This window comes from Mucor mucedo, assembly GCF_025094135.1.
Source record: "Mucor mucedo strain NRRL 3635 chromosome Unknown EV154scaffold_26, whole genome shotgun sequence".
In the NCBI taxonomy this organism is placed as follows: domain Eukaryota; kingdom Fungi; phylum Mucoromycota; class Mucoromycetes; order Mucorales; family Mucoraceae; genus Mucor; species Mucor mucedo.
The window spans coordinates 134,388-158,851 of record NW_026252310.1 but is presented as its reverse complement, the minus strand read 5'-3'; the positions used below and the strand labels follow the sequence as shown (position 1 = coordinate 158,851).

At 36.6% G+C, this 24,464-nt stretch overlaps 7 protein-coding genes across 7 annotated transcripts; 3 read left to right on the top strand and 4 right to left on the bottom strand.

Moving 5' to 3' along the window:
• Window positions 1-352: 352 nt before the first annotated feature.
• EV154DRAFT_502288 (armadillo-type protein) lies at window positions 353-3,925 on the bottom strand. Its single transcript, XM_051600785.1, has 9 exons — window positions 3,906-3,925; window positions 3,662-3,838; window positions 3,416-3,581; window positions 2,871-3,353; window positions 2,629-2,799; window positions 1,736-2,557; window positions 1,481-1,674; window positions 1,244-1,398; window positions 353-1,181 (listed from the first exon to the last, which is right to left on the bottom strand). The coding sequence occupies exons 2-9, from the start codon at window positions 3,721-3,723 to the stop codon at window positions 469-471; spliced, it is 2,766 nt and encodes a 921-aa protein (XP_051459696.1). The 5' UTR covers window positions 3,724-3,838; window positions 3,906-3,925; the 3' UTR covers window positions 353-468.
• A 3,937-nt stretch (window positions 3,926-7,862) lies between these two features.
• Window positions 7,863-10,764, top strand: EV154DRAFT_502277 (glycoside hydrolase). The gene is made up of 8 exons (XM_051600784.1): window positions 7,863-8,121; window positions 8,193-8,393; window positions 8,461-8,543; window positions 8,602-8,674; window positions 8,733-8,834; window positions 8,891-9,118; window positions 9,176-10,551; window positions 10,609-10,764. The coding sequence occupies exons 1-8, from the start codon at window positions 7,896-7,898 to the stop codon at window positions 10,729-10,731; spliced, it is 2,412 nt and encodes an 803-aa protein (XP_051459695.1). The 5' UTR covers window positions 7,863-7,895; the 3' UTR covers window positions 10,732-10,764.
• Window positions 10,765-16,959, bottom strand: EV154DRAFT_600995 (exoribonuclease 1). Its single transcript, XM_051607201.1, has 11 exons — window positions 16,241-16,959; window positions 15,987-16,177; window positions 15,778-15,933; window positions 15,658-15,729; window positions 15,331-15,593; window positions 14,958-15,013; window positions 14,272-14,902; window positions 13,757-14,205; window positions 11,466-13,684; window positions 11,122-11,414; window positions 10,765-11,059 (listed from the first exon to the last, which is right to left on the bottom strand). The coding sequence occupies exons 1-11, from the start codon at window positions 16,923-16,925 to the stop codon at window positions 10,783-10,785; spliced, it is 5,292 nt and encodes a 1,763-aa protein (XP_051459694.1). The 5' UTR covers window positions 16,926-16,959; the 3' UTR covers window positions 10,765-10,782.
• Window positions 16,960-18,759: 1,800 nt separating this feature from the next.
• EV154DRAFT_156285 (uncharacterized protein) lies at window positions 18,760-19,276 on the bottom strand. The gene has a single exon (XM_051594133.1). The coding sequence runs from the start codon at window positions 19,247-19,249 to the stop codon at window positions 18,929-18,931; it is 321 nt and encodes a 106-aa protein (XP_051459693.1). The 5' UTR covers window positions 19,250-19,276; the 3' UTR covers window positions 18,760-18,928.
• Window positions 19,277-19,745: 469 nt separating this feature from the next.
• Window positions 19,746-21,126, top strand: EV154DRAFT_502268 (chitin synthase III catalytic subunit). The gene is made up of 4 exons (XM_051600783.1): window positions 19,746-19,983; window positions 20,056-20,240; window positions 20,294-20,404; window positions 20,464-21,126. Exons 1-4 carry the CDS (start codon window positions 19,824-19,826, stop codon window positions 20,992-20,994), a joined length of 987 nt encoding a protein of 328 aa, XP_051459692.1. The 5' UTR covers window positions 19,746-19,823; the 3' UTR covers window positions 20,995-21,126.
• A 41-nt stretch (window positions 21,127-21,167) lies between these two features.
• Window positions 21,168-21,890, top strand: EV154DRAFT_502267 (protein-tyrosine phosphatase-like protein). Its single transcript, XM_051600782.1, has 2 exons — window positions 21,168-21,427; window positions 21,481-21,890. The coding sequence occupies exons 1-2, from the start codon at window positions 21,185-21,187 to the stop codon at window positions 21,847-21,849; spliced, it is 612 nt and encodes a 203-aa protein (XP_051459691.1). The 5' UTR covers window positions 21,168-21,184; the 3' UTR covers window positions 21,850-21,890.
• Window positions 21,891-23,809: 1,919 nt separating this feature from the next.
• EV154DRAFT_417150 (transcription elongation factor Elf1 like-domain-containing protein) lies at window positions 23,810-24,308 on the bottom strand (the record flags this gene model as incomplete). Its single annotated transcript, XM_051595771.1, has 3 exons — window positions 23,810-23,988; window positions 24,054-24,124; window positions 24,202-24,308. Coding segments are annotated over 3 exons (357 nt in total), but the record flags the coding sequence as incomplete, so codon positions are not given.
• Between the last annotated feature and the right edge of the window lie 156 nt (window positions 24,309-24,464).

Genomic DNA, 24,464 nt, shown 5'->3' with positions numbered 1-24,464 from the left:
CAAAGTGTTATAGGAGAGAAAAATCAAAGATGAAAGATGGTGTTTGAAAAGCATGTGTCACAATGAAATTCGTGAGTAAATTTTGATGAACTTCACCATCATCATTGACAATAAAGGGATACTTGCATTTCATTGCAGCACATAAACACATCATATATCGTCATCGAATCTATTTGCTTTTATTCTTGTGCAATGTAATATTTTATCCAATAGGAAAGTGTAGGCTGATTTACAATGGAGGATAAATTATTATCATGGAGAATTCGAGTAAACTTTACCTTTTTTTTTTTTGAATTAATGAAGTAAGAAACTGTATTAAAGATTGACATTATGTATAATTAGATTAAAAAAGTTACGATTAATTGTATAAGACAGATATAAAGTGGGAAAGCAGATAGATAATAATAGAGAAAGGTGAAGGTGATGGGGGAATAATATATAAGAGATAAAAATAAATTGTGTTTTTTTTTAGTTGTTGTCTGCAGGTACAGCAGGAGGAACGCTACTGTTTAAAACCACATGGGCAGGAATTTTTGATAAATAAACATGCTGAGCTTTTTCTGCAACTTCCTCGTGGTTGTCGGATGGCGATTCCATCATAATGTCGTCTTCTTCATCTAGTGTGCTGCTGGTATGGATATCAGTAAAAGGAATGACTTGATCCTCATCCTTGATGCATTCTTCATATAAACTCGTCCCCATGTTTCCAGACAAGGACATGTCTTCGACATCATCATAATCATCCACAATATCCATTGGTGATTCTGTAGAGTGATATATTTCTTCACTCTCTTCATCCTCCTCAAAAACAACAGGTAATTCCGTTGTATTATGGATATCATGATCACTTTCATATTCTTCTTCTTCCTCATCGTCAAGATTAGACAATGCTGGTGAGTGTATCATAATCAGATGAGCTGGTAAAGTGGGAGGAAAGATCTTTTCGCTCTGCTTTATGGCCAATTCTTTTGCTATGATACTATCCTGCATGACTTTCTTCTCTTGGTAGGCTAGAAGACATTCGGGCGTGATAAATTCTTCAACATAATACCGAACATCCCTATCCTTGTCCGTCGATAAAAGATATAATATATCATCTAATACCTGGCCCGGTGTCATATCGTTCTCTGTCGTTGCACCTTCAATGAATGTGATTGTTTCTAAATCGTGGCGATAGCCAGCTAATCAATTTCACTGTTAGTTTAAGTCCTGTGGTGGATACATGTATATTAAAAATACTTACCAATAGAGCATAACGTTTTGATTGTTCTGGAAGTGGCAATACGTACATTTACCACTTTATCTTTGGCTAAACCAACTAATCTGGGTAAGAAAAATGAGCCAAAGTCTGCGGGATTGATACCTGCATCAAGCAGTGATCTACATATCTGTGTAAATCTTTTTTTTTTTTTAAAAAAAAAAAAAAAAAAATGTTAATATAACCCTATTTTATGAACAGCTCATGATTCATGTCACCTACACTAGTCTTGTGCGATGTGCAGATGATCGAACCAAGTCATCTATTTTTTCCATAACATGATTTAATAATGCCAAAGCGTACTTTTGTTGACGATCGGCCATATTATCTGTATCATTTTCACTTTCTTCTATCTGAGACAAATTTTCTCCATCATCGTCCACAGTTCTCTTCACAATGTCCAAAATAACTGGAAACTGTAGAAAAGTATTTAGCATCCTTTAATTAGCTCCCAAGTTCTGGATTTCTTGCACTTACAATTTCAACGGCTGTTTCTCTTACTGCTGCAAACTCATCGTGGCATGCACGAATGGCTAATGGTAGTATATGTTCTACTACTCTCGATGCATCAAACAGCCGAGAGATATCACGTAATTGATTAGCCAAGATATCACGCAAATGCCAGTTTGACATAACGCCATCCCACACCTCTGCAAGAATAGGTATATACTCATTTCTTGAAGTAATGGCGAGAACGCCTAAAAACTCTGATAAATGTTCCAAAACACCTTGTTTGACATCATCCAAATCCATCAGGTACAGTGCAAAAATTTGTACCAAATCCCTTTCCGTGCGTTCGGGACCAATGATACGTGCAATGTCATGAAGTGAATACGCAAAAGTTCTACGTACTTTGAGCTGGTAATCTTTGGTTAAATTCAAATAAGTATCCTTTAAATGAGTGTCCCAATACTCGACACCTGCTGTTAATACTACGGCGGGATAGTTGTAAGCACAGTTATGAATACGCTCCGTGTCCGTTTTAAACATCTGGTTGGCGCTGGTAGTTGTATTTCCCAAAGATAAAAAGAAATCCAACAGCTCTTCTGGTACTTTTCCGGGGTTTCCTGTCTCCTTCCAATCATCCGGTAAGAATTTAGATATCATCTCGCCAGTAATATCAGCTAATGAATTGCGCACATTTCGAGAGACATCATTCTTGAATAACTCTACTCCATTCACTGCGATTGTAGTCTTGACTTCATTTGGTAAAACTTCACAAAGAAAAGGTAATGCAAATACACATGCTCTTCTAACGTGCCAGATTGTGTCTACTGAAAGCTTTAAATAAAGAGGCAGCTTATTTTAAATCAAAGAAAAAATTTAGCATGTGGCAATTGAAGTATTTGTTTGTCTTTTTTTCTCCTTACAAGTCTATCTAAGGCCGTTTTGGGATCAACAGAAGTCGAAAGACTTCCGACAGCAGCGGCAGCTTCTTTTCTCACATAGAACATTGGATCAGAAACCATGCTTTCCACAATAGGTAAAAATTTATCTGTGCAACCTTCTGGGCCAAAGACTTGAGCCAAAGCCGAAATTAACTAGGATAAATAGAAATCATAAGTATGACCAATAAATGACAAATTATATAAAAAAAGAAAAGCACATGTACCATTAAGCAAACCATCTTTGCCAAGTTTATCCCTCCATCATCATAATGCTTTAATACGGCGTTTGTTGCAGAAGAAATAACCTTGTTTTCGGGTGTTTTATCAAGCGGTACCTTTTCAACTATGGCTGTCGAAAATGAATCCATCACATTAGCTGTTCCCTTTTCCACAACAGTTGCCATATCCATCTCTTTTTCCTCCTCCAGATCTTCTTGTTGATTTCCACTATTGACTATACTAATCAACCCTAGAATAATGCCTTGGAAGATTTCGTTGTTTAAGAGCGATTGATTAAACTCATATTGCTCAGAGGATTTTGGTGTATCTGCTAGTTCTGCGGCGACGGTGACAATAGACTGTTGTGCGATAGAAGCTAAAGTAGTGTTTTGATCTAACAAAAAGTCAATCACAGTACTAGCAAATGCATTTGCTGGGATATGAGGTTGCTGAGTTTCTTTATCATCTGATAACAATGGTGGTGCATTCTACGTAATAATAAGTTGAGTTTATACCAATTGCATTTTTTTATTATTATTATTATTCTTACTTGATAGTAAAAGTAAATGACTTTATCCAATTCCCCCGCTAGAGCCTCCCTAACAGAGTCATCAGTATCTTTACCTAACTCAATGATGATGGGCAAGGCTTTATCGACTGCATCTGTTAAACTGATACTGTGAATGGTATTTGAAAGTTCTCTGGTCACAACAAGCCTTCTCGGTCATTCAATATTTTTAATATTAAGGTTTTACAAGGTTCTTATTGTTTTTTTTTTTCTTAAAAAAAGCCTTACCTCTGTAAAACCATTTTGCTGATACTAAACTTCTCGAGCCTTTCCAAGGGAGATAGGGTCATCCCAATGAGAGATTCATCGTCCTCTTCATCTTCTTGAATGGGATCTTCTTCACTATCTGAAGAAAAGAGTTCCCAGTTAAATCCTATTTTACTTTTTTACTCAAGGTCTCACAGGTTTACCTTCGGTCATTGTTATTTGTAACAATGACTCGTCACTAAAACTCTGACTGTTAAATTGTAGGGAAGAAGACGTATCATAGTAGCTTTCTGGATCATCTGAGATAGTTTGTTCTACGTAGGGTGGTGGTTCATCAGTTTTGTCACTTGTCGTTATATCCGTATCTCGATCATGTACTACTTCATTCAGTGTATCAGGAACTGTGGCTGTTTTGTTCTCTTTTTTCTCATCAGATGCTTCATGAGGAATGTATACACCAAGATCTAGTTAAAGTATATGCTTTAGCAACGAAAAACCAGAAAAAACTGACGCATAAAAATATTTCAAAACCCCCTTCGATTTTTTTTTATTTTTCGTGTTCTTTCTAGAATAACTAACCTGCCATGACTAACTAGATGTATGAAATTGACTGAAATATATAGATTGAGAAGAATGAATTCACCGAGATTATATAACTGATAGTGTCTGCTTCAAATATATATTTCCGTCCAAGTAGAGGAAAGAAGAGAGAGAGTGAAAGGAAAAAGAAACTACGTAGAGTACATACCCACATAATATTCACTTTGTGTATCACATGCCCTGATATTCGTGACTGGTGTTAGAACTAACCACAGTGTTTTTACTTCGTTTTTTGCTTTCAAAGAAGAGTATTCGCTTTTATTGCGAAGAAGGACAAGGGGGAGATTGTAGATGAAAAAGTAAATGACACACTGGACTGGGAAGTTGAGTATCTCCTTTTCATCTAACGACCTTGACTCGCATTAAGCATACTGCGAAATGCAAGAAAAGGAACGGATAGCCACCTTCGAGTTGGACATGCTTAAAAAGTAGAAACTTCTTTTCGTTTATTTTACAGACACAATAAATTTTTACTAGACACTTTTCAAGAGACTATTACAGAAACTTTTACGCATACTGTGAATTAGAAAATGGACTACACTAATTATCATACTGGCCGAGTCAGTTCTGGTTCCCCATGGTTCTCAAAACTATCAACAAGAGGTTCTCCTTAGCCGCATGGCTATTATCAATAAATAACTGAGAAAGCATGGTCTAATAACTGAAGAAAATATTTCTTATCTTCAGAAAGCTACAAGAAAGGGCACTCAAGATGTTTATGACAATGGATGGAGGCTTTGGCAGCTATAATATTTAAAACAAGACCCTCTAATCGACCCGCAGCTATATGACACAGTCAATGAATTTCAGTTCTTAACCTCAAACAGTGGCTACAGTAGCAGTCATCTCAACACATTAAGTTCATCCATTGCATCGCGTTATTCATGCTATAGAGACACCAATTGCAACTCAGCCTCTCATTCAAGACTTTTTCGCAGCAAAACGGAAATCAGAAGTAGAGATTTCTTCAACTCAACAATCATCAACTTGGGACACTGACAAAGTAACAAGATATATAAAGTCTACCTGGGCCATCTATGAAGAACTATCTCTGTATGACTTGCAACTCAAGACACTTACCTTACTTTGTTTAGCAACCATGACCAGACCAAGGTCAGATATAGGTCGTTTACAATCAAGAGATGTTCACTTTCAACACAATCAAGAGGAAGTTTTAGGGGCTACTATTTATTTTTGTTAACCCAAGAAAACTTAGGTAAAGACTTCTAGGTTTGGTGTCCTGCGGGATTCCCAACTATGTCCAGTCCAGACATTACATATCTATGTTTATTTCCAAAACTCAAGTTTTACGATCAATACTACCACAAGACCACACTTTGTTCACCAAGGCTATATTTTCTTGCCTGATCCATTCATTTGGACGGATTTATAGTAAGTGTTTACCCATTTACTCAAAAAAAAAAACGCAATAAAAATATAAATAGAAATGTATACACTTTCAAGATTTTCCTCACGAAAATTACAATGCAATAAACAAACAGGCACAACATCGCTTACTTTATGAGAAAAACCGAGTTTTTCTTATGTATGCTCTCTAGATAATCGACCGACTGAGATGGTTTTATCTTAACCCAATCGTTAAAAACTTGACAATTAGGATTGCCACGGATGTTTGAGAGGATTCATTTTTTTTTATTTGAAAAAAGGGACTTTTTTTATTTTATTTTTATTTTATTTTTATTTTATTTTTATTTTATTTTTATTTAATTTTTAATTTGACGCTTTTAATAATTCATTTCATGCATTGTCCATAGGCATGATTGTAAGAAATATCTTCTTCAAACATCCTTGCTTCTTTTATAACATGAGCACCACCAAATACGAGCTGAGCTGAGGTCAACAGTTCGATCTCTGTGCCTTGCTCGCTTAACATCACCCTATCATCGTTCTCTATCACTACAAGACCCTTAACATCTTACCCCATGACCTCTGGATTATCATGTTTGTAAAGCGAAGACCGAATGGAAACGTCATTATATACACCAATATTACTACCACCACTAGTATTCGATTCATAAGGTTGGAGCTGTGGAATCAAATCCGCCTTTAAACTTGCAAACATCATGATAACTGAACATCAAAACGACAAGAAAAAGAAAGGAAAAAGAAAAGAAAAAGAAAAAATCGTTTGGAAATGATAAAATCGTTTGGAAATGATAAAATCGTTTGACAATGATAAAATCGTTTGGAATTGATAAAATCGTTTGGACGAGTATATTTTGAGACTGTTCATCGATTGGACTATTTATCCTAACTCTGTATGTTATCGGGGACTCTTAATAAAGTTATCAAAGAGCTAAGGTGATTATAAAGAGTAAATAGGGGATTATTTACTACTACTGTGGTACTATTTGCAAGAATAAAAGGGTGATGTGTAACATTTTTTATAAGGATTCAGTGATCGTTTTTCTAGAAGTAACGATGCCAAAAACAATGTGTGTGTTTTTTTAATATATTTACCATGTATATTTAAGAAAATCGTACTGCTAGCATTTAATGATCGTAGAGGCATTCGGTCCATCCAGTTCAGTTCAAAAAAAAAAAAAAAAAAAAAAAAACACTTATTTTATTTTTTCATGGATGCATGGATGCGTTAACAGGCGCCAGTCAAAAAAAAAGGGATGGATACTTTGGCTTGAGTAGTGAAAGAGACAATTACTTCCCGGAAGGTCAAGTTCAGCGTATCAACCGTATCCATTAAAATCATGGTGACGGTGATCTAAATTCAATTTCTAATGATAAAGTAAGAGATCATCAAACTCTTGTATGATCAATATGGGTAATTACATTATTCGATATCTAGGCAACTAAAGAAATTCCCAACTTCAAATCTCTTGCTTGGCTATCAGATATAGTATAGTTTTTTTCTTCTTCCAAAGTACAATTATTAATTTACATTACGCTTCCGTGGCATTTGACTAGCCCCGATATGAAGCCTACTTTGACTTTTGCTTTCTTTCCAGTTGTCGAGATGGGGGCCAAGGATCATTTAATAGCTCTTGAGTTAGTTTGTATCTTGCTCTAATTCTCAAGTCTTTATAGGCTTGTTAGTTGTGGAGTCGTAGGTTCTCTGAGCAGATATCAACCTTTTATTGTAGATGAGTACAAGTCAACATTTAACTGTATTTCTTGCTTTGAGCCTACAACAAAACAAATAATACGGGTAGGAGACCATAGAAGAAAAATGATCAAAGGTGCTGTGACCTGCACAAACGAGATCTGTACCAGAAAATTGTCCTCGCGTTCTTCCACAATTAATAGAGACCAAAAAGGCGCTATGAATATTGCTTTGATTGGTTTCTGTCATCTTGTTTCTGAAGACGGCCTAACTTTGCCACCGTTCCGAAGAAGCAATGATAATTCAAACAAGTATGGGATATCAGAAATACGTAATTTTAAGCGTCATACTAACAATTTTGCTTAAAAGGTTTCACTTGTCGAAAGACTTCCAGTGCACCAGTCTGGTGACGTTGCGGTCTTCGGGTGTTCCCGACAACTAAATTTAGCGGGCATGTATTGCACATCACAAATGTTTAAACAATTCAAAGTCCGACCGTAATTTTAGCATCAAGCGTTGAGGCACGTCGTTGGTCAATATACTTTTTGTTCCTAATTACTTTTTTGCATACCGAATATGGCAGCTGGATGGACTAGTTCATTAACCACTATCGCAAGTGTAATTTTGGTTGCTTCGACAGTGGTAGCAGATATTTTGCCCGCTTCCTCCAATGCCTCGAACAGTTCGCTTTTATGGGGTACATATAGACCTAACCTCTACTTTGGCACTAGACCACGTATTCCTGAGTCTGTCATGACAGGTTTGATGTGGTTTGATGCAAGTCAATTTCAAGGCTTTCAAAGTAAGCTACACTCATTCGGTTTATAAAAAAAAAAAAAAAAAAAAGTCAACACGCTCACAAGGTACACATAGAAATTCGCCATGCTTGCGATCAAGGGGATGGAATTGAAGGATACGGCTACCATAAGCACGATGGAAGAGAATACGCATCGCAAGAGATCAATGATAAACCCAGCAATATTAAATTGAGCACTGAGTTTATCAAGGTGCCTGGAGGGAAGAATGGTGGTGATTGGGGTGTTCGCATTAGTGGCAGAACTATGGACGACACCGGTATGTCTTGTTTTTGCAACTTGTGAGCTGTAGTGTGTTTATATATTAACCTTTTGTTAAAAATTAGCTGGATCACTTACATCGGCCATGTTTTATATTGGCATCGAAGGGGAAGGTGGTCTTGATATTATGAGTAAGCTGTCACAAAAGGTAAAAGTTAATGATGCAAAAGAATCATAGTGAGCAAAATTCTAACGTGAGTTATCAGGGTCTTGGATCACCTGTAATCTTGGAAGGTGACACACCTGAATTAGGTGATTTCGAAATACAGATTGTCGATGGCAAGTATATCGCCAAACTACCTCAGGCGTGACACTTATTAATTGTATTGGTAAATAGGTCCTTTAAATACACACCCAAAAGAGGGGATTGATAGAGACCTCAGTCGTACACAATGGTGGGGAACAGAAGTACCCCAAGGCCAAATATGGAGATCCAAAGGTAAACCTAGGTTCCCATTCTACAAATTGTAAGCAGCTAACGCCCAGTTCAATCAGATATTGTTTTACAAAACCTTGTACAGGAAGCTCGGGGGCGTCTTGAAGGCCCAAAGGGAAGTCAAGAGGATGCTATGATAAAGCCATTCAAATACTTTACCTTAAGTAACAGTTTGACAGAAGAAGAAGGAGAAACAGCCAATTTTTACGTGTTCCAAAAAGTATTTGAAGGCGATTTCCAGTTTGATGTTTTATTTCATTCTCAAACCTCAAAGGAACCCCTCACTAGTAAGCTCTTTCAATAATATTTATGACTTGCAAGTATCAACTTTTTTTTTCAAATAGGTGAATCACTAGGATCCAAATTAATCAAGAAGGAAAATGAGTTTAACACCAGATTTGAAGAGACATTCCATTTAAGACAAAAGGGCTTCTCCAATAGTGAAGTGGAATTTGCTCAGTATCTCTTGAGTAACATGCTGGGAGGAATTGGTTATTTCCATGGATCATCTGTTATCGATAGATCCCATCCACCTATGGAAGACGAAGAGAACTTCAAAGGAGAACCAGTCAGACCTGAATTATCACCTCCTCAAACCCTGTTTACTGCAACGCCCAGTCGACCTTTCTTTCCCCGTGGTTTCTATTGGGATGAAGGATTTCATCAACTTTTGATTGGAGAATGGGATAATGATCTTAGTCTGGACATTATCAAGCATTGGACAGATTTAATTGACGAGAATGGATGGGTTGGCCGAGAGCAAATCCTAGGAGAAGAAGCTCGTAGCAAAGTGCCCTCCGAATTTCAAACTCAGTTCCATCATTATGCTAATCCTCCTACTCTATACCTCTCCATCAAACGTTATATTGACCGTTTAGACAAGCAATCACAAGATATCATCTTTGAACAAACAAATAGGCAGATGAAGATGGGCGTTCTGGATGATAATAAGGTGCTTCGCAATTTGCATTTACAAGACCCTGAATTAGCAGATGAATGGCTTAAATCTATCTATCCCAAGCTTCGTCAAAATTGGCTTTGGTTCCGTGCTACACAGCACGGCGATCTTGATAGGTTTGGTCGTAAAGCACCCAACAAGGAGGCGTATCGCTGGAGAGGTCGAACACCTAACCATACATTAACTTCAGGTCTGGATGATTATCCTCGTGGAGAACCTAGTGTAGGGGAACTTCATCTAGATCTTCATTCGTGGATGGCTTTTGGTACTGGTCTTTTAAAGAATATTGCCCATAAATTAGGACCCGAATATGCAGATGATATGAATGAATACACCAAGATTCAAAAGGATATGTTGGTTAATTTAGACATTTTGCATTGGAATGAGGCCGAAAATATGTACTGTGATCAAGCCCTCGAAAACAATGAGCCTGTTCATATTTGTCACAAGGGATACCTCTCACTTTTCCCTTTAAATTTGGGTCTTTTGTCTGCGGATTCGCCCAAGTTGGGATCTATTTTGGACATGATTGAAAATGAGCATGAACTTTGGTCTCCTTATGGCCTCCGTTCGTTATCTGCCTCCGATGAATTTTTTGGGACAGGAGAGAACTACTGGCGTGGACCTATCTGGATTAACATCAATTATTTGACACTTCAAAGCTTGTATAAAAATTACATTCACGTTCCTGGTCCGTATCAGGCACAAGCACAGAAAACTTATACCAAATTGAGAGATGCAGTCATTCGTAATGTTTACAAGGTAGGTTAATTGATTCATAAGTTTGATAATTGATATTAATCCTCCTTCTTGCAACAGAATTACAAAAAGACCGGTTATGTCTGGGAACAGTATTCTGAAAACGATGGAAAGGGTTTGAAAAGTCACCCATTTACTGGTTGGACGAGTTTAATTTTGCTTATTATGGCAGAAGAATATTAAAATGAAATAAATTTATTTTTTGTTACACATCATAATGCAATCAGTTTTGTTTTAAAAACGGTTATCAGAACTTCCCCCGCGTCCACGACCTCTGCCACCACGTCCTCTGCCTCGACCGCCACGACCGCCGCGACCTCCACGGGAATCATATCCACCTCCACCGTTGTTATTGTTAAAACTATTGCCATTATTGTTATTATGGCCGTTATTGCCATTGTTATTGGCACGTGATGAGTTAGAGTTTTCTCTGGAGGTGTTTTGGTGAGAGGGGTTGCTGATATTAATAACATTAGAATAAGGAAGCGTAATACCACGGAATTCAGAACATCTACAGAAACAATAAATTTTACGATTTATATGGTGTATCTAATTTTTTTAAAGAAAGCTTACCTTCCACCAAGAGTGGTCCCGCTCATAAAAGTGGTGTCGAATACAACATCAATCACCTTATCTTGCACGCTGACAACTGTACCCTTATTTCCAAGAGGCACAGATCCAGTATCACAAACATAAATTATACGATCACCCAATGAAAAGGTCTGGTAATTTAATCTGACAGGTGCATCTTTAGGCTTCAATAAAACCTTACGAGGTACACCACGAATGACAACCTTTTTAACGTCAAAGTTTTCGTAATCTTCATGATATTGAACAGCAGCCTTCTCAATAGCTTCAACATATGGCTTTATCCAAACTATTAGTACAATACGACATTAATGATAGTTGTTTCTTACCTTTTCTAATTCCTCTGTTTCAAAACTAGCTCTTGTGAAGCTATCAATCTTTTTGGTGTTAATCCACTCTTTCATAGCGCGGAGCACCTTGGATCCCTCGTTTGTCCAACCAAAATCGGAAATACTCAACATGCCACCACCCTTTTGATTTTGGAGAAGTCGAATGAATTCAGGGAACTTTTCGACATACTCACGTATAAGAGCGACTGCCGCTTGAGAATACTCCCAATAGCCACCAGGATGCTTACGAGTATAGCCCAATACCTTTTCACCGCGACTATCAAACTTCAAATTCAAACCAACATTGACACGAGAGTTTGATTTCTCGGTGACGGTTAAGGCAGAAGTTAATTTGGAAAGCGCCAAAGGAGAGATGTTCACTTCACGAGCAATGTTTTGTGCAGACTCGTAATGAATGTCATGTTCTTGTTTACGTGCAATTTCATGACCAAATTCAGGTTCACTCTGGTATTTTTCATCGACAGGTACGGTCATTTCGATATCGACATTTCCATTGGTATGACCAACGACGGTTGCTTGAGCACCCAAAAATTTATTACCCAAAAAAAAGACGTTGGATCTGACAGGGAAATCTTGTTCAACTGGAAGAGGAGGTCTCTCGATGAAACGAGGGTCAGGATTGTTGACCTTAATCACAACCATTTGAATGGGTACGAGATCTTCAAGGCTAGGGTTCACAAATTCCTTGACAAGTGCACCTTCTTCAGTTTGATGCATACCATTCAAGACGCATACATGGAACCCAACTTCAATTTCTCCCACAATAAGACCGAAACGTTTGCTTGGCATATATTCGGCACGACCCATACGGGATTCCCAACTTTCTCTTTCCTTATCATCCCAGAAATGTTCCAAAATTTGCTTCTTACCGTTATTGAAAGTCACGTAGTATTTCTTTTCGGCATTGGATACACCAATCACTACAGCTTCTTGCAAATAAGGATAATGAACATAGATACTTCTGTAAAGGAAAAGCTTGGCAATTTCTTCCATATCTGCGTGCTTGTATTTGTTCTTAATGGAGATTATAACAGACTCATTGCGACTATCTTGCTGGAAAACATGCACACCGTGGTGTTTGATTTCATAGGTATATGGAATAGTTTGGAGCGAAGGAAAACCAGCAAGGGCATCCTTTCCAACCTTGACTCCAGGAAGAAGACCCTTTCTCAAGGTCAAACCAGCTTCCTTTAAGCTAGGCAAATGGTAAATTTCTTCACGAACTAAACAGTGATGAATATCGGGGAAAACACCAGGTAAAGGACTAGGATAAACAGGTAAATCTTCAGGATCCTTCTTTGCTAATTCTTCGTCATAAGAGAATCGATAACTATCGCCTTCACGAGCCATATCACGTTCAGTCTTTGTTAATCGTTGTTCTCTGTTCAACATGGCCTCTAATAGACGTTTTTCATTGATGAAGGGAATCTTGACAATAGCTTCCCAGTCTTGCTTCTTTCCGTTCATATCGGTATCAAAGTCACGAGGATAAAAGTCAATAATGGGAGATGTGATATCTGTCATTAAGTCTTGGTAAGCAACAGGTAAAAGTTTTCTACTTAAACTTGGCAAGACACCCATCAATTGTTCATAAGGTTTGAAAGGTTGGCCGAGATTAAAATCATGATCTTGGAAACGTTCAATGTTTACAAGATCGGAAATTTTGGGGGCATAATGGTATGGATAATACCAACCCCATGAAGCAACACCGTTGTAATAGTATTGGAGTACCCACTGAATACCAATAATATAAGAACCCACGAGATCATCCATTTGTTCCTTATTATCAATGTCGATATCCATCTTTTCCTTGTAATAATCAGCTTTCCATTGTTTTAAACCAACTTCAAATCTCTCCTTTTCTTCACGTTCAACATCTTCGCGGTTAATAGTCTCAGAAATAACTTCGGCTTCTTGGTATTTCTTTAACACACGGTCACGAGCAGCGATAGCTTCCTCATCGACTGAATCTTCAGAATCAATATCATAATCGAACATGAGTTCCACATCGGTGGTTTTATCAGGGTTGGAAACAATATTACAAGTCATGTTCAAGTCCTTGGCAAGTTTTTCAACAAACTTACGATCCCGGCCTTTAAAAGGAAAATCAAATTCGAGTGTTGTTCCATTACCGGTTCTCTCGTTTAAAAGATAATTCGATACTTGGCGGAAAATCGTTTCTTGCATTTCAGTGATAACTTTTTTTTTTTTTTTTGAAAAAAAAATATGTATAAATACGATGTATATACTACTTTGAAATGCTCAGTTACCTAATTTGCCGTCCTTGGCCTTCTTCTTTTCCAATTGGTGTAATAACTGACGGTCATTTTGACCATTGGGTCCTTTACCAGAGATATACAGATTGTCCATACCTTCGGCTTCAAAAGCCTCCTTTTCAACCACCTGAGAAATTTCGTTCAAGATCTTTTGAAGTCTGGCCATATCGACTCTTCCGCCGTCTTGAAGATAACCTTCGCAGGTAGGTAAAATTTCCTTGTAAATTCTAAACATCAGACTCAAAGCTCCTTCACTAATATGAATGTTGGGTAAATTGGGTAAGAAATCGTTACCGACGAAGAGCGCTAATAAAATAAAATCATCGAGAACACGCTCAGGATCATAAGGAAAACTAAGGGAATCACTAATAGATTGGAATTCCATGTCCAAGTATTCTCTCATTAATGACAAATGCATGAGGTAAAAGTTTTGAGTATCCAAGCTATTAAGATATTCATTAGTATATTGAGTTATAATGATGATGGGATCAGATTTTGACGCATTATACCTCTTTTGTTTCTTGTTATTAGTTTTTCCAAAAGTGACTTCTTCACGTAATAAAGCGAAATGAGGGTCATGACTTAACAAACCCAACATGACAAGATCGGCATCAAGACCATAAAGACAATGTCTCACGTTGGGGTCATAGTTTGGCTGAGCCTTTGCGAGACGAATATATTCCATAATCTTGTGCTCACCCTCTCCAGGTACCTCAGGACCTGACAGTACAATTTCAACACCTCTCCAATTTGCATCCTCTGACACCTTCTTGGAGATAAAATAACGAAGTTCCGCAGTTAATTTCTTCATGAAATCGGTACCGGGAGTGATACAATTCGAATCAAATGCGTCTTCTTCTGGTAATTCTTCACCCTTCTCGATAGCCTTTTGCTTAATGTCATCGGCCTCTCTTGCGGTACGAAAACGACGCGAACGTTGTTGATTCATTTTGGCTCTAGGTGCAACACCATCAATGGCAAGGAAAAAGAATTTTTTAGGCTTGATTTTGGAAAACAAGTGATCTATATAGTTGAATACACCAATCCAGATTTGCTCTTCCGTGATTCTGAAATGGGCATTATCGTTGTTGTTATGAGAACAATTATGGATAATACCATTCATGTCCAGGTATAGATTATCTACCTTGTCTTAGACACATTTCCTTAATTTTCTTTGGATTTCTGTTGTACTAACCGAATTCAGGGATGCCGTTGTCAGTAATTAACTGAGAGCACATAGGATAACGTTCACTATAAGCAAGATAAATTAGTGTATGTGCTTTTGTACGCGTAGATATAGGTTTATATACCTTATCCATCTAAAGAACTTGGGAATACCCATATTATTATATATATAAAATAAAAGACAGAAACGTAACTAAACAAAAGAAACTACAGAGGTTTATTTAAAAAGGATTACGACGCCGTGACTATCGTTTCTCCGCCAAAAAATTGACAAGATGATGCATTTCTTTATTTTTGAGCTAATTTAAGATGATAAGATTTGGGTCTAAATAAAGAAGCTATTAAATACCGACAGATTGCTAAACAAAAAATCCTATTTTTACCTCGTAAATTGGCTATAACCTTGTCTACTCATGGAGAAACCCAATCCACTTTCTTTGGTACCTACCCAAGCTAACGCAGGGTCGATGTAATCACAACGGTTCATAAACCAAGTACCAGTTTCTATTTGATCACCGATCTCTGTTGCTTTTTCCTCGCTAGCTGTCCAAATACTAGCAGTCAATCCGTAATTGGAATCATTCATAAGCTTGATTGCTTCTTCATCCGAAGAAACTTTCATGATACCAAGAACAGGCCCAAAAGTCTGTACTCAAACATCCATGTTTAATTTTAATTTACCCGCATAAATAAGATATAAAAAATACTACCTCTTCCTTCATGACAAGCATAGAGTGATCAACATTGATTAAGATCTGGGGGCTTACGTACGCAGTACCAGCCTACAAACATGTCAATATTTGTTTTCAATCGTAAATAACATCATTTACCTTATCGTTAGGAAAGACATTCTCTGTATCGATCAAAGGTTTGGCGCCTTTTTTTACTGCATCTGCTATTTGACTTCTTACGTTGCTCGCGAATTTTATATTGGCCATAGGACCTAATGTAGTTTCTTGATTGTTGGGGTCACCAAGGATATAGGTCTAATGATCTTGCTTAATATTATTCAAAATATCCGAACCGTTTTCTTAATTACCTTGGCTAGGGCAACGGCCTTTTCTACAAAGGTGTCGTAGATACTTTCATCTACATAACAACGTTCGATCGAGCAACAACATTGACCGGAGTTAAAAAAGGCACCGTCAATAATACTCTCCACGGCGTAATCTATATCGGTATCAGGTAAAACGTAAGCAGGATCTTTACCACCCAGTTCCATGCCAGATCCTATTAAAAAAAAAGTTCTCAGCATCACATGACGTATATTTTTAGTGTGCTTTTTTTGTCTACCTATGAGATGTTGACTATCGCCGATAGCTTGTCTGATCTTCTTTCCGACAGCAACGCTACCAGTGAAATTAACGAATTGGATTTTTGGGTGTTGTACAAGATAATTAGCTTCCTTATCTTGGACATGAATAGCTTGAATTACATCATGAGGTACGCCAGCTTCACGAAGTGTTTCAACAAAAATATCAGCACATTGAGGTGTTTGCGGAGACTGTTTCAGCAAAACGGTGTTACCGGCCAAAAGGGCAGGAATAATATTATTTACCGTAGTAAGATACGGGTAGTTCCAAGCTGCGATCAAGAAAACGGGACCCAAAGGTTCTTTACGCTGATAACGCTTAACTACTCCAGGTACGTGCTCAATGATATTGTCTTTCAAGCTTTCCTCTGCGACAGAAATCATATAGTTTGCTCTTTCTAGCACGCCCTTGACTTCGCCATGGCCATAGCGAATAGGTCTACCCATTTGGGATGTAATAGATGAAGCTATCTTATCTTTTTTTTGTTCGAATAGAATACAGAACTTTTCCATGATTTCAACGCGCTTTGCGACAGGGACTTTTTTCCAGCTGGCAAAGGCCTTGACAGAGCTGTCTACGGCATGGTCAACTTCATCTTGAGATAGAGTAGGTATCTCGAATAACAGCTTTTGGTCCGTGGGAGATATAACTTGAATAGGAGACATGGTTTGATAAGAGAGAAAGAGAGGGGATAGATAAAATAAGGGCGGTTTTTTCTGTTTTGCATGACGGGCTTTTTTTTTGAAGGCAACTATTTTTTGTGTGTCACCGTTCTTTTTCCGGACCGGAATTGTTTTTATAGACGCCGTTTTGTTTCTTTTCATCAGATAGACAATAACCGTACTGATGAAAAGACACAGGAGATATTTTAATTGAGGTCAATATATATATGTAGCAGAAAATAAGAAGTATGATAAATTTATGTGTCAGAGAAATCACTCGTGCAGACATCTCCATGTATTATAGAAAGGGCTTATTTGAGGCCAGTTGTCATAGTTAGTTTTGAAGTGGTTTGACCGTTCTGTATTCTTTTTTTTTGCCGTTTTACTTTGGGAGAGTTATCAACTCTATCAGCTTTGCGTTTGCTTGATGGCATCCACAGCCTTAAAATTTCTCTTCTGGATTATTTATCCTTTTGTCGAGTATACAAGCAATAGACTTCGCCATTGTCAGTCTATAAATCACTTATCTACAGACCCTTGTTATTTCTGAGGCTACATACGAGATGATCGATTTTTTTTTTCTGCATAATGTAAGCTTCACTAATAGTACATACCGGAGACTATTTTCATGTGTTTCTACCACAAAAAGTAAGGCGCGTAATTGGAAGTGACTGAATAATTAATAACATTATCTTAATATAAACCAGCTCTTCTTTATCAGTTCATAAATAAAACTCGTTCACACTCTTTTCTTCCATTTTTCTTTTGCTTTCTTTTTAACATTAAAAGATATCAACTATTTCTAGTCTATGTAAACTCCATTTTTTTACATTGTAAACCAGAGATGAATTGATATTTTTTAATGTACATAGGGCCCTCCGCTGTTGTGTCTTAAGGAAAAACACGTCTTACAATTGGAAAAAAAGAAAGGTGGGCTATTTTATTTCTTTATTTAAGTTCAAGAAATAAAAAGATAATTAGTTACCATTGTATCTTTTATCTATGAGTATATAAGCTATATATACTTAATTTCATTTATTTTTAGTTCAGCTTCTGATTAAACTAGCTGTGGTGCTCGCTCAACTCGCAACTCTAAAGACCTTTCTTTACTAGACCTCCCTTTTATTTAAAGAATCTTTTTTATCTCTATTATCCTACTCGCGTCCTCTTCTAAAAGTAGGATTAATCTCAGGGGGATATTGAGGAAAGTAAACGTATTTGTATCCTCTACCCTCAATAAGTTGGCTGAACTCTCTATTTTTTCCGTAAATAGGGAAATTATCCATGATCATGTAAAACCCTTTAAACTGAGGATAATTGTCCATTTTATTCATAGTTTTTTTTTTGGAAATTAGTATAATAACCTATGTTTGTTCTTTTAGGTGTTTTTGAATTCACTGCAGTTGCCTATTGTTTCGGAGCATCCACAACTCTAATTCCTTTTGGTGTCAAAGGCACGTGAATTTCCATGTTAACTACTGCACTGGTTGAAATTGCTCCAAGAATAATATGACTGATTGCTTGTGCTGAAGGGCTAGTAACAAAAGCTGGAGTTCCCCTAATTGATCCTGTAGTAGGTGGTTTCATATCGATGTAAAGGTGCTCTCGCCAATGAAAGTACGATTTCCAGTGTAGCTCATGTCGGTTTTTGACAAAGTCTCCACCCATTCATGTCTTTCATTAATCTTTCCAGTTTGATTTCTTGCAACTGGGTGGCGAGTAATTATTTTAATACTCAAGTTACATTTGGTTGAAATGAATTTTTCCAACAACCGTTTCTTTGAACGCAAATCCTTCGAAATTTTAAGCAAGTTCCTCGATTGCATCAGATACCCGGGCATGGGGGTTATCGTAAAAAAAACTCTATTAAATGAGTCTTATGTTCGTCCTGAAGCCGACTTTCTTTCCTATGGACTTTGTTGGTTTTTTTCAAAAATACCCAATCAAGATCATCCATAAGTTTTCTAGCTCAATCTTGACCATTACGAAGTTTAATTGCAGCTTTTCTAACTGCTGCAGCACTTAAAATTTTTAGCTGCAAGTAATATAAAACACTGTTTTTGACTTTCGGAATGATCAGCATACTTGTTTTTAGATATTGTGCTAGCTTTGATAGTTTTCTCTGGCTGATCCATTCTATCAGGAGATTTGGAGTTGTTTACAGGAATAATATTGAGTAAAATGGCCCAAATGTTCTGTATTATGGGGATTAACTTCTTCTTTCCAGTCCACATAGCCCCATTTCTATTCTTGTCAAATATGTCTCCCTGACTATTCTCAAAAATAATCTTTCCAGTGATTAAATACAGAATCATTATACAAAGCATTTTTTCACAAATAAAAATAGAGGTGAAAGACGCAAGTTGGATTTATTTGGTAGTTTCTTAAAATGCGCATATTGGCCAATTAAATTTACGCAAATTGATTTTTGTAAGGGCGCAAAAACATTTTAAAACACGCAAGTTGGCACCGTGTGCACTGTTATGACCCTTTTTACTGATTTGATTAAGGTTACACCTAGTGCGTAAAGAAAAGTGACGTTGCTTCGACCACAAAAAAAAAAAAAGAACACAACCCGGTAACGCTCCTTCCGAGAATAAAAAAAAAACACTTGAAAAAGTGACACAATAACGTGGGTTCGCTGTATGACTTTGTATGTAAATGATGAAAAAGACCCTGGTGAGCGCATTTAATCAACAACTTGGAACTGTGTTTCAAAATATTGGATATTTTTAACCATTGGCTGAGAATTTTTTTTTATTCTTTTGCCCCTAATTGAATGATTCTCAGCTATAAATATATTTTGGACCTCACTTTACTTTTTTTCTCTTTTTTCCCTTTTTTTTTTTTGTTATTATATAATATCATTATATCGTCTATTGGATACTTCTATTATACAACATGAGTGGGATTATCTATAGCTTTGAGGCTTTAAAATTTAATGGAATCTGTAGAACTATTGCCATCAGTTTATGTCCATTGATTGGCCAGACCGACGGAATCGAACCAGTTTGTTATTCTCGTAACGTTGAATTAAGTGGAAATATCATCTTCCAACCATGTAAAGCATTTACTTGTCAAAACCTGTACATATATCTATAACAAAAAAAATCTAATTGCTCTTTTATTATAGCCACTTTGATTATTGATGTTGTTGCTATTATTATGACAATGATCATGATTTACCATATTCGCTCAAAATATACTGCTGTCGGTCGACAAGAAATCGTGATGTTCTTCTACATGTATATGTTTAGTACATTGCTTGACATGTTATTAGTTACTGGTATTATTCCCACATCTTCCGTTGTATATCCTGTAAGTTCCTACATACATATTTTATAGAAGCACGCAACTAACCCCGATTTTAGTGGTTTACTGCTATTCATATTGGTTTACAATGTTCAACATATTGGTGCTTGTTATTAAATGGTTTTGTTGGTTTCCAGTTTGCTGAAGATGGTACTCCCTTGTCTCTTTGGGTAACATCTCTTTTATTTATTCTGAATACAGATGTCACTGACTAACCTATTTTTGTTAGTCCATTCGTATTAGTTCATTTGTTTGGTTCCTTATTGCTGGTTTCCTTGCTATTGGTACCTTTAAGGGTGTTGCTGGTCTTTCGTATGAAAATCAAGCAGGATTATGGATCTTCTATATCGTTTTGAACTATTTCATGTTCTTTGTCTATGTTGTGTCACAAATCATTCTTGTCGTCAACACTTTAGATGACCGTTGGCCTCTTGGTGACATTTTATTTGCAGCAGCCTTTTTCACCATCGGCCAAGTTTTGATGTATGTATTCTCTGTATTTATTTGTGATAACACCAAGCATTACGTGGATGGTTTGTTTTTTGGTGCTATTTGTAACCTTTTGACTGTCATGATGATCTACAAGTACTGGGACTCCATCACTAAGGAAGATCTTGAGTTTTCAGTTGGTTCCAAGCAAAATGTCTGGGAAGTAAAGGAGTTATTGGGTGAAGACGAATTAAGTCAAAATTACGCCAATTATCAAGCCGCTCCCACCACACCTCAACATTATCAACCTTACGAACAACATCCATTTTAAAATAGATCCTTTTCTTACTCTTTTTTTTTCTGCATCACACACATACATAATACCATTTCAACTAAAAAAAAACAAAAAAAAAACAAAAAACAAAAAAATTGAAAATAAAAACACACAAAAAAAAAACTGCTGATGTTATGTAATATTTGAATTAAAATATGTTTATTCCTCTTTCTTTTTCCTTTTAATCATGGTTGACGTACAGACGCTTCCGATGGAGTCGGACCTATATCAAACATTAGAGTGTGGTGCGGACGGAAAACCAGGAGGAATCCTGATAACAAGTGTTGGACAGGAAGTGAGTCCTGGCATATGGTTGGGTGGATACAAGGCGCTAGAAACTAAAAAGTTCTTACAAAAAAACAAGATTTCAAGCATTCTTTCTGTCGGTCATTTCAAACAAATCTATGCTCAAGATGAATTTATTCACAAGGTGAGTCCATTCTTACATGCTTCTGTTATACCGTCAACTCATTCATTGTTCAGATTATACCCATTACAGATAATCCCGAAGCCAACATTATACAATATTTTCCTGAAGCCATTGAGTTTATTTCAAAGGCACTTCAAAGCCAACAAATACTGCTGGTCCATTGTTTAGCAGGCGTATCACGAAGTCCTACAATTATAGCAGCCTATCTAATGGCTACACAAAAACTACGATATAAAGCTGCCTTGGCCTTAATCAAACAAACACGACCCTTCATCAACCCAAATCCAGGTTTTTTAAATCAGTTGAGGTTATTTCAAGAGATGAATTATCAATTTAATCCAGAGCATCCTGCTTATTTAGAATATTTAGAGAAACACCCTGTAGATGCTGGGCACGCTGGGCATGCTGAATACGAGCATTAAAATAAAGTAAAATTTCCGCCTCGTTAAGGCTTTTTTTTTTTTTTTTTTTTTTTTTTTTTGCGCATCTTAGCTGAGCCCACTTGTCAGTATACAACGTGACGCTAGTCATTCTCTATTTGTTTACAAAACAAATCCGTGTTGATCATTTACAGTTGACTTTACTTGTTATATTGACTTCTGTTGAAAGTGAAAAAAAAAAAGTTGGTTTAAAACATGTCAATAACAACAATTGAACAAACAACAATATTTCAAACCTAATAAATGGACAACAATGATGATCAATACATGTTATAAAAAAATAATTCCATTTTTTATTGTCTTGTAATTCTAGGGATTGCGGAATGCCATTTGATGCATATTCATCATAGCGTCTTGGGCGCATCACCTTCTGAATATAATTTTTTAGTTATCTTTGCGTGAAACCAGAGTATAAAAGAGTTGTCGCACAGTCAATGCACAATCTTGGATTTCCAAATTGTAAGCATGCCCCAAACCTCTCTTTTCCGTACCACATTAATGAAATACCGCTTATGACACGAGTTATGAGACCATAAACTTCATGAAATATTTTATCTATGGACATTGATTGTCCCCAACAACCATCAACACTACGTAATAATGAATATGTAACACTTGATAGTCATTGACCAGCCGCAGATGGTTCATGAGCAAGTCTATTTCCAGTTACCAATAAAATCATGATTTAAAGTGATTTCTAAATTTGGCACTTTGACTCCTAACACACTTCAAAATGCTGAAAGTTAACCAGCTTTATTATATTCTCATCTCCTTGTTGCAAGAATCGAATAATTAAATCAAAGGAGTATCAAGTAGTTCAGCTAATAATCGATTTCTTAGTTATATACTCTTTTTGACTTTATTGCTTTCACAATGTCGTAATTTAGCGTTTTTTACACTAATACTCTTGTCATGCAACTTCTGGAATGGCTTTATATTTAAAGTTTGTTGTATGATGTTGTAGAAACTGCTGGTAGTCCCCTTAGGTTAAAATGTGCATATCAGATCTTCATATCAAATCCAACGACTCCTACATCATTAATGAACAATTTTAATTATATAAAAGAAAAAATTAATGACAATGTATTCAGATACGTGACCTCTCTCAACAAGTGCGATATACAATCGTTTTTTAGTTTTATAGTTATAACTGGGCACCAACTAGAATGTTTCTCTTTGTGTTTATTTATCACAACGCACGCAATGAAAAGTCGAGGGGCCATAGTATAGTAAGACTGCCCAGACGCGACTGTCACTACTGTGCGTAATTGGTTTATAGACAGCAGTAAAAACGTATTCTTCATACTAATACATATCTCGTATGAACACCAAAGTATAATAGCCAATGCTTTCCAAAGATTTAGAATTTTCGATATTGTATACACTAAGGCAATCATTGTAGGGATTTATTTGCCTTCCCAGGAGTCGAAACCAGATTGAACAGATAACGGATCATGCGAAAAAAAATTTGGTGCCTTTGAGTAAACAAAATCCCGTTTTATGTCTATACTGATACCGGCCAATCTTAAAATTAAAAGGATATAGAAACTACTAACTACTAACTAAAATACGACCAATGTAATCTATGTATAGGCGTTGATAATACGCGATCTTCTTTTTGTCAACCAGCTAAACCAAAGCCCTTATTAGCTTGCCTTTCTCCGGTATCCTACATTTCTTTTTATTCGCCCGTTCAATTCTACATCATGTTTCTGCCAACAATTTTAATTTTCTGTATTCTTAGGCCAATCACAACCCAACCTCATAATGCCTATTTTCAACGTACATGTTCAGAGAGGGTATTTATCCTCATTGATTACAATAACCAAGGAAATTAAGTTCTCATAGATGTTTTGACACAGTTTACTATAGCGCAAATAGGATGTTTTATGTACTAAGGTGTGGCACAAACTAAGTGACACATATTTACTCGCTTTATTATTTAATAATCATCATCATCGTCTTCATCAAAAGGATCCAAACGATTTTGAGGTGGTGGTGACCTTGAATCATCTCTACTTGATGGACCCCTTTGCTTCATTGCTTGGAGCTTCTTTTGTTTATTCACTTCCTCACATGCATCAATCCAGCCTGAATAGACATCAACGGGCTCATCCAAATCTGATTCATTTTTTTGTTAGATGTGCCGTCTATTGACAAATATTTTTCTCCCTGTTAAAACTTACAAGTGACGGTGCACTGCCAGGTAATGTCGCAGATCTTGCAGGATAGAAAACCTACCTTATTTGCATGATCACTAGTGCAAGATTTAAAATGCCCATTAGGTTGTATTCTCATAGTTTATCACGCGCCTACTAAATAAATATTGCTTACATTTTACATTCGATACTATTTTCATGATTACAAAAGAGACAATTAAACTGGACGTCTAGCTTATCCTTGAGCTTCTTTTGGGGCTTTCTCTTGGTCTTTCTTTTACCCTAAACTCGGCTCGTTTAGTTGTCGTGTCTCAATGTGGTATCAATTCAATCAGCCATTGACTTACCATTGTAAAGTAGAATTTTGGGTAGGAAAGAGGAAAAACGTTATAAAAAAAAAGAATTTTTATTTTAGTAGCATACTTGCTGCATACACCA